Below are 8,607 nucleotides of genomic sequence, written 5' to 3' on the forward strand. Positions count from 1 at the left end.
GTTGTTGTTGTTGTTTTTGTTTTTGTTTTTTTTTTCTTGCTTGTTTGCTTTTTTCAATGGACATTCAGCCCTCATCCTGTAAATTAAAGAAATATAGAACATATGTTGCTTATATTAGTTATAGAGCTATGTCTTGCTAAATTAAGTATTTCCTGTTTAAATATTCCTTAATGTCTTTTTCTTAAATAGGTAAGAGCTACTCCCTGCTTCAAACCAATGTAGTAGACACAAAAACAATGACAGAGGGAAATCACCTTGTTTGTTTCCTCATGTTGCAATGATTTTAAGCACTCACATGCATATTTTCTTAGTTCTGGAAGAATGCACTTAGAAGCATAGCTGAAATTATTTTCTGCACATGACCAAAGGAAAACTGTGGATGTCAAGGGAAATCTTAATATCTAAATGAAATGCATCTTAAATCCAGGACTCGCAGGCAGTACAGTTAGAAAGCATATTTAAAATTAGTATGTTGAAGTCCTAAGTTGTGGATTTTCTTTGAGTTCTTAAGAAATAGTTTGCCTTCCGCACATTTAAAAAATTACTGTGCTCATGCTCTAAAGCATTGTCCTAGGCTGCATTCTGCTCTAATTATTAGGGGGTTTTTAGGTTTATATATTTGAAACATTTCTTATTACTACTTTGGAATTGTGCAAGGCACTAATTTCAGATATTATTATTTTAAGACTACTGTGTGTAGTTGGGTAGAAATTACAGTTCAAACTTGGTGTGCCCGTACAGTATATTAATATTGTTGACTTAAAAATGTACCTGTTGCCATATGTTTTTTTTCCTACGCGTTTGCTTCCCTTTCACCTAGAGAATGGGGAAATCTGTAAGTCTAAATTTCACTTCAATTAAACAAAATAGGATAGGTTCCCTGGTTCTGTGATCGTGTACATTGTATGCTTGCTTCTAAATTGTAATTTGCAATGCATGTATTCTTTTGTTCCCTGTTTAATATACTGTGATTTAGCATGTCACTAAAAAAATATTCATCATTGTGACTTGTTAATGTTCTCTTAATCAACTTTCTGTTCAAGGTAAGTCACAAAACATGTTATAGTTTCTGTAAGAATATAAAACTTGACAGTACTTCTCTGCACCAGCATAATATTTAGTGTTCTAACTAATGACATTAAAAAAGGAATATATTTTTATTCTGGAAGAATAGCCCCCCATTGTGTTATAACTGCTTGGACAATAGAGGATATTTGGACAAAGGGAACGTTCATGAAAAGTCAGGTTTTGCCTGCCTTTTACAAACCCATGCACATGTAGAAATAACATAAGTTTGAACATACATTGCGTATGACATCACACAAAAGTGGAATACTTTATTTCATGAGTGGAACTCACTTGACTGCTCTGCTTTTTTTCAGAGTTCAGCATTTTCTTAATTTTATCTGCTTAACAAGTTGAGCTTCTTATGAAAATTTTGGAAGTTTACTTTGTCTACTATGTATGATTTCAATTCTACCAATACTTGAAGGATAAGTGATGTCAGCCTCAGTTCACATTTCACACAACACTAGCCTTTATTTCAGTGCTGAATTTTTGCCCACTCTGTTACAATGTTACACCCCACATTTTTTTTTAGTTTAACAATGTTTAAGTTTCAATATTTATACATCTCAGTTATACAATCTTGCCTCTCTTCATAGTTCTTGTTTAGTCTTCTCAAAATGCAGTTCTGCTTCTAAAAACAGAGCTTCAAAGCATTCCTTTGTTCCATATATAGTTTTTGTACAGTTGGTTCTTGGGATAGATCGCCACCATGGTAGAAATTCCCTCAGGAGGTACTGATAAACTCAGTTTTAGAAATCTCATTCTCTTGTAGGGGGAAGATGGGAGGTGGCAGAGCATGAAGAATCAATTTAATTGATAGGGCTGGTTGCCACTGGCCACTAAGTTTCAGGCAAAATGCCTTTTGACTTTTTTTTTTTTTTTAAACCCTACTTTTAGGCAGCAGATCTTTTGGATAAGGTGGAGCTGGAATATTTTGGTCACACTGTAGCATATGACTCATTTCCAGCCTTGGCAGACTTTACACAGATAGCTGTTTCTCAGAAACTGTAAGGAAACGATTATTTTGTTCTGAAAAATCACTAAACCATACAAGAGAGATACAAAAATAAGGACATTTTTTAAATCCTAGCAGGGTTTGTTTTTTTTTTCTTGTGCACAAATCTGCAACAATTATATTTGTAGATGCAACAAGGAAAATAGTAGGAAGTTTTGATAATGTAAAGGGGTAAGCTTCATTTCAGTTCACTGCTTACTGCCTTTCTGTTACAAAGTGAGAAACTAGTAATGTTTTCAAAATTCTATGGTGTTACTGAATTTTCTTCACTGGCTTACAGAATTTTTTAATGTTTCCAAAGGACCATGGGTAAAATCTTGTATTGTACAACATAAATACTGTGATCTTTCCTCTGTATTCCTGTAACTTCATTGTTTGGAAATTCTTGTATAAATTCAGTTATTTTTTAATAGAAGTCATTGTCCTGGTTTAGGACAAATTTGGAATAAATGGGATTCTTAGTGGTTCTTGTTTGACCTTTAATATCTATTGAAACCAAGGTCTTGATTTATCTGGGTAAAAGATAAGTGATAAATGAAAGATTTGTGCATTCTGACAATTTACTTAGAACTGCTTGAATTTTAAAGTTAAATGTTCTTGTCAAAGGTATTATATTTTATTTATTTTCAATATGTACAAATACTAGTGCCTATGAAAATAACCAGTTTTACATACTTACAATTTCCAATAAATAATGTATGATTCAATGACATAAGTATTATGGCAATGCTTAAAAAAGTTTCTTTGCATGCTAGGAATCAGTCAAATGTGAGAAGAATGCACACTGCTGTGAAGCTCAACGGAGTAGTGCTTAACAAATCACAGCACGCTCAGCTAGTCCTCCTGAATATGCCTGGACCTCCTAAAAACAGAAAAGGGGATGAAAACTGTATCCTCTACTGTATTGATTCCATATTTCTTGAAATTAAAAATTTAATTTTTGTGATTCTGGCGTTACCTGTTGGGATAACCATTAGTAAGTATGGTAAGTATAAGTCTGCCTTTAAGAAAATGAAACAGAGAGTAAAAAAATTAAAGGTAAAAAATTCTTGATGGGGGATGTTATTGATATAAATTTGAACTAATTTTAAAATTTCCTCCTCTTATCTTTTTTTTTGTAGATGAGTAGGGCAAAACCAGGAATTTTCCCCAAGTTAGGCCTCATTTCCACTTGAATAACCAGGTAACAGGACAGTAAAGGGTGACACAAAAAACTCATTGATGAAATTTTTGAACTCTATTTTTGTATCAGACTTTGAGAGATTACTAGGTATTTTGTTTCTCTTCTGAAAAAGTCCTTGACCAAATGGTAATTTCAGATATGGAATTTCTGGAAGTTCTTACAGAAGGTCTAGATAGAGTCCTCCTAGTCCGAGGCAGTGGACGTGAAGTGATCACCATTTATTCCTGATCTGTTTGCATGTGTTTTTCAAACACAGCACACCTCCACCAAAAGAAAATAAAGGTTTTTACTGTAATTTGAGCAGCTTCATTATGTTCTAGTGCATTGAAAATTAGCTTCAAGCTGAATCTTCTGATGATGTGTTCTTTTTTTCCTAGTAAGATGTTATATTTAAATAATATTTTAAGCAGATTTATGTAGAAAATTAATAAATGGTGAATTACTAAATGGTGGATGGCTTAGAATATTTAAATTTAGCATATTCTGACACTTCTTAAGCTGTGGTAAAACAAAAAAAATTGGTATTGCAATCATACTTTTAAAGATACATAAATGTAAGCAACTTTTGATTATTTTAATCTTGGTTCTATATCTAAATAAAAGGAAGGGTTTTAGGAAAGGTTATCTTTTGTTCTTACCAAAATGCTGCTATGTTGCCTCTGTTGGCATTAGTCATGGTTCAAAAACTTTCCTTCAGAGATTTATACAGGCAGTCAAATTTGTCTGTGATGTGCATTAGGTGTTTCCCAAAAGTTTGTTATTTGCCATACCTGTTAAAAATAACATTTCTGTATTTAAGATACTTAGGTAGCTGAAACTTCCAGGTGATAGTAAACAGACAAGCTGTGTAGGTTCTTTTCTATGAGGTACTAGAAGTTACCGTTATTTTGCACGATTATACCAGTGATGAAATGTGAGAGCATCCAACTCCTAGGAAGGCTATGGTGCAGAAATTCCACCTGGTTCCAAATATAATTCAACAGTTGATAAACCGCAGCAAGGTGGTTAATGAAATGCAGTCTCTTGTTTTCAGATATGTATATTTTGAAATTTTGTATGTGTATGCTGCTGTTTGAAATAAAATCTGCTTTTCTGAACCAAAGGAACTCTTAAGTGTTTTTCATTTGAAATTGTAAAGTAGTTTAGTTTAGATGCTCAATAGAAACATTTTGCTTCTGTTACAATTCCGTTCCTTTTCAGGCACTCTTTGGTTTTGTAAATGTTGTTTAAGACCTAAAGAAGATTGTTCTGCTCTAAAAATAATGGGTCTTTTTAAAGATATAAACCATTATTTTGGATTTTCTTCTTTTTATTCCTTTATAGTACAATCAAGATGTCTGTTGCTCAGACTGGAACAGCAGTGATGCAGTGCCCAAGTCCCTGTCTAGGCTCAAGGCCAGTGCTATTATCTTAACACTCTCAAGTGAAGACAAAGCTATAAATGGCAAAAGCTGAAAGCAGCCATTAAATGGCCATTAACAACAGCCATTTGCAGCCACTAGAAAGACAGCCATCCTGTCCGTGTAGTTTAATGCAGAGGAACAGAGGGAACATAAAGGTAATCAGGTGGCCCAGTGAACTCCTGATGAGCCAAAACCACTGCTGGGATACATCAAAAGGCACTTGGAAAGGCATGCTGCATACTAGAATGCCACCGTATACTGGCTGTGACTGCAGCTGTCTGCCTTGGGTTAGGAATAGGTTTATGCATAGGCATGAAGAGGTACCTTGCACTAAAGAAAATTCAGGAGCTCTTAAGTACAATGAAAGGCACAAAGAGCCCTGTGGACAGATCAGAAGGCATCTAAAGGTTCTAGATTTGCACAGTAGACCAACTGAATTAAAAAATATTCTCAGACCAGTGAGGAGAAGAAAAACATCAGCAGATGCCCCTACTGCACTCCAGATTGCTCTAAGCTTTTCATGGGACATACTAAAAGGCACTCCATGGGCTGCAGGCATTTATATACAACCACAGATAGCTCATAGTAAAAGGAATGATGAAAATTTAATTTAGAGATAGGCTTTCAGAGGCATCTGGGACCTACCAAAAGCTCTATGAGTTCCCTTAGATGCAAGCCAAGACTGACAGAGGTCTCTTTGGCCATACCAGAAGACATCTGATAAGCTTGAGGGAGTGGTAGAGAACAAACCTTCAAGGTGGAAAGTACAAAACATCAACTTAGACAGGAAGCTTTTGAAGATCCAACAGCGGATTGGCTTCTGAGACTTTTATACATACCTGTGTGTTACAGAAACCACCCATGCTGTGACGGAGGACGATGTTATGGACGTTTACATGTCACCTTCATTTTTTTTGAGATTTGCTTGTAGGTGCACAATATTAAGAATTATAGGCTGTAAGTTATCCAACACTATGATTTAAAGTGATGGATAGGTGAATTCACATCTAAGATTGGTCAGGGCAAAATGCCATTAACAAATGCTTATTTCTGGTGATAATTTATTATATTTCCTAATGATGTTGTAAGAAAGAGCTACAGGACAATTTTGCACCTATTCTTGCTTGCAAATTGCTGTCTCCTGCAGCCTTTAAGTATGTTAGGAAGTGAGGTAAGAACCCATTAGCTATGACAAGTAAACATAGATCGTGGATCTGACACCTGCTGAAGTCCTGAGGCTTTCATACTTTCCAGTGTCAGGTAGTAAATGCACCATGATGGAGGAGGAAGTATGAGTTTACTTGCCTGTTTGGTACATAATTCTTCTGGATTTTGGTCATACTTGCACAATATTAATTAAATTAACTAAATTATTAAACCTTACGTGTTATAAGCTATGAAATACCTGTACTTTGTACTAAGTTTTTGTTTAAAAGTAGTGACTATTTGGTTAGGATTAATATGTTCTTAATTTAAAGTAAGAGATTTTTTAAAAGAAAACTGTGTATTGTATAAACTTAATTTATTTTTTAAGGGCATAAGTTTGTTAGTTGTTACGTAGTTGTTGGTGAGGCTCTTTTTACAGGTATTTTTAGAAGGTGAAATTATGAATCCTTAGAGGTTGATGTTAGGGTTGGATGGTAATCAGGTAATCTTTTCGGGAGTCTTATTTTTTGGACTTGTTAATAAAATATAGGCATATTTTTTCTTTAGGTTAGTAAATTAGATTTTATTAGTGTATACTTAATTAAATATTTTATGTAGAAATTTTAGAAATTACTCTTATACATGTAGATTTTTAAAGTAGTATTGTTTTGTTAGGGATTAAATTTGATTTTTCATTATGAATATGAAGACAACATTAAAAGTAAACCAATATGTGACAAAATAATAAATTTACACTAAGCAGAAACAAATTAGATAATACATACAATTAGTAGTACATGAGAGATAGAATGGTGATTTAAAACAATGTATTATCAATTTTTAAAATACTATACTATTATCTAGGGTTTGTAATAGCTGGTAAGCCTCATTTTAAAGCAAGGGCATAGAAAATTATTCTTGGGTATGATTCTTTATTTTAAAAGGAGGTCTAGTTGTTATTATAGGTTCAAATTTGGTAAGTTAAAATGATTTGAGTACAGTTTTGGTACTCAATATTTTGGCAGAAAACACCTTGGTTTGGCATATTTTTTGACTAGGTAGGACTAGGATTTGGCTAGGGTCTGCGCTTTAATAGAAGAGTCTCCCCAATATATTCTAAAAACTCACTACTAGTAGTTAGGAAACTACTAGTTTTCTAACTAGTAGTTAGGAAATTTTTTTTAAATTATACATGCTTTGTAGATAGTTATGTAAAGATATATTAAAGTTTGAAAAGCAACTGGCTTTGTTATTTGTCTTTAGTTAAACAGTTAATGATACTGTGGACAAATAGTAAATGAGTAAAGTAATGCTTGTTATAAAAAGTCAGTGAATTCACATTATAATATTAACAACATAATTAGAATTACTAATGTATTAGTAGTAACTGTCAAAAGAAATTGAGGTTATATTTTCTTAGATATTTTTATATATGACATTAAAGTAAAAAAGTATTAAATAGTTTAGAACTAATAACAGTTATAATATGGAATTGATATTCATTCTTTAGTGTTACTTATGGAAATAGTAGAGATTGTTATTTTTATAATCAAATAGTTTTATCTTGTAATTTAAATGAGAAAAATCTCACAGAAATTCATTGAGGCTTTCTATTAGTCATTTGTCAAGGTAAAATAGCATGTAAATAAACAACTACTGAAATAGCAGCAATATGGATTTACTGGAGGGATTAAAGTACTGTAGGTTTTAAGATTGTTTGTACAGTAGATTTGAGTTTGGCTTAATAAAAGTAATAGGATATAAATATTGACGGTTAAACTATTAAAAATAAGTTATATAATACTGTTTTGAGTTTTATATAAGTAGTCTGGTTAGGTTAGTGGGTGTATAAGATTAATACTTGCATATAAACAGTTCCAAAGGGGTTTACATTATTTTAAAGAGTAAGTTACTGTTTATTGTATTTGTGGTTTATTAATATGCTTAAACTGTTTTGATATTAAGTCTAATTTTAATTTAAATATGACAAGGAAAATTAATTACACTTGAGTCACTCAGTACTAGTGATTCACAACAAAATTGCGTTGTTAAAACTGTGGAGTAAAAGAGAAGGAACTGGTAAAGCTGATAGTGAAGTTTCATGTACCAATTACAGTTAAATTTTAAATAACTACTGTAGGTAAAGTTCAAAGTTTGCTTTTAATGGGAGTAAATGAATGTTAAATTTATGACTTCGCTAATTACTCTCAGTAAATCATGTAATCTTGTTATGTTACTGATATGTAGGAAGACACCATATTTACACAAACAGCTCTAAATTTTTCTAGTAACATGTTAAAAATTATAAATCACAGGTCAGTGAAATTAGAAGGCAAATTTTAATGGAGTTTTGGTTAGTACGTAAGTGTAACCAGAGTAAGTGGTTAGTGTAAGTTGATATTTTGATGTGCAATAGTTTCAGCATGCTGTGCAGGCTACAATCATGCTGGCGGAGGCTCAGCAGGGGGAGTTGCACCCTCTGCTGCAGCAGTAGTAGCAACTACAGTTACAGCTCCAGCCACAGCCACAGCTTCTGGTAGGCATCATCTGGGGAGGTAAAGTTCTGGTTCTTTTTTAGGGTTGACAGGTCTAGGGTTAAAGAGGTATTCTTTGTCTTCATAAACTGTAGTCTCGAAAGTTATCTTTTAAGTGGGGAGAATTTTACTGGCTAAGGGTGATGCAGCTGGGAGTGGTGGCAGTGTGGGGCTGAGGGGACTACTGAAGATGTGGTTGAATTAAACTGCTTTCTAAAAATTTCAATAAGTACATGACACGCCAAGAGCAACTTAGCA

General features: G+C 33.3%; 1 protein-coding gene across 2 annotated transcripts in view; it reads left to right on the plus strand.

Annotated features, from left to right (window-relative positions):
• SLC12A7 (solute carrier family 12 member 7) overlaps positions 1–4,368 on the plus strand; it is a 65,979-nt gene extending 61,611 nt beyond the window's left edge. The window contains exons 24-26 of one of the 2 annotated variants that reach the window (XM_066323360.1): positions 821–835; positions 2,839–2,972; positions 3,403–4,368. In XM_066323360.1, the coding sequence (XP_066179457.1) occupies positions 821–835; positions 2,839–2,972; positions 3,403–3,494 (241 nt within the window). In that variant the 3' untranslated portion in view covers positions 3,495–4,368. The remainder of the gene's footprint in view (positions 1–820; positions 836–2,838; positions 2,973–3,402) is intronic. The other variant, XM_066323358.1, reaches the window with a different exon arrangement.
• The last annotated feature ends 4,239 nt before the right edge of the window (positions 4,369–8,607 follow it).

Source organism: Sylvia atricapilla, chromosome 1 (genome assembly GCF_009819655.1).
Source record: "Sylvia atricapilla isolate bSylAtr1 chromosome 1, bSylAtr1.pri, whole genome shotgun sequence".
Lineage (NCBI taxonomy): Eukaryota > Metazoa > Chordata > Aves > Passeriformes > Sylviidae > Sylvia > Sylvia atricapilla.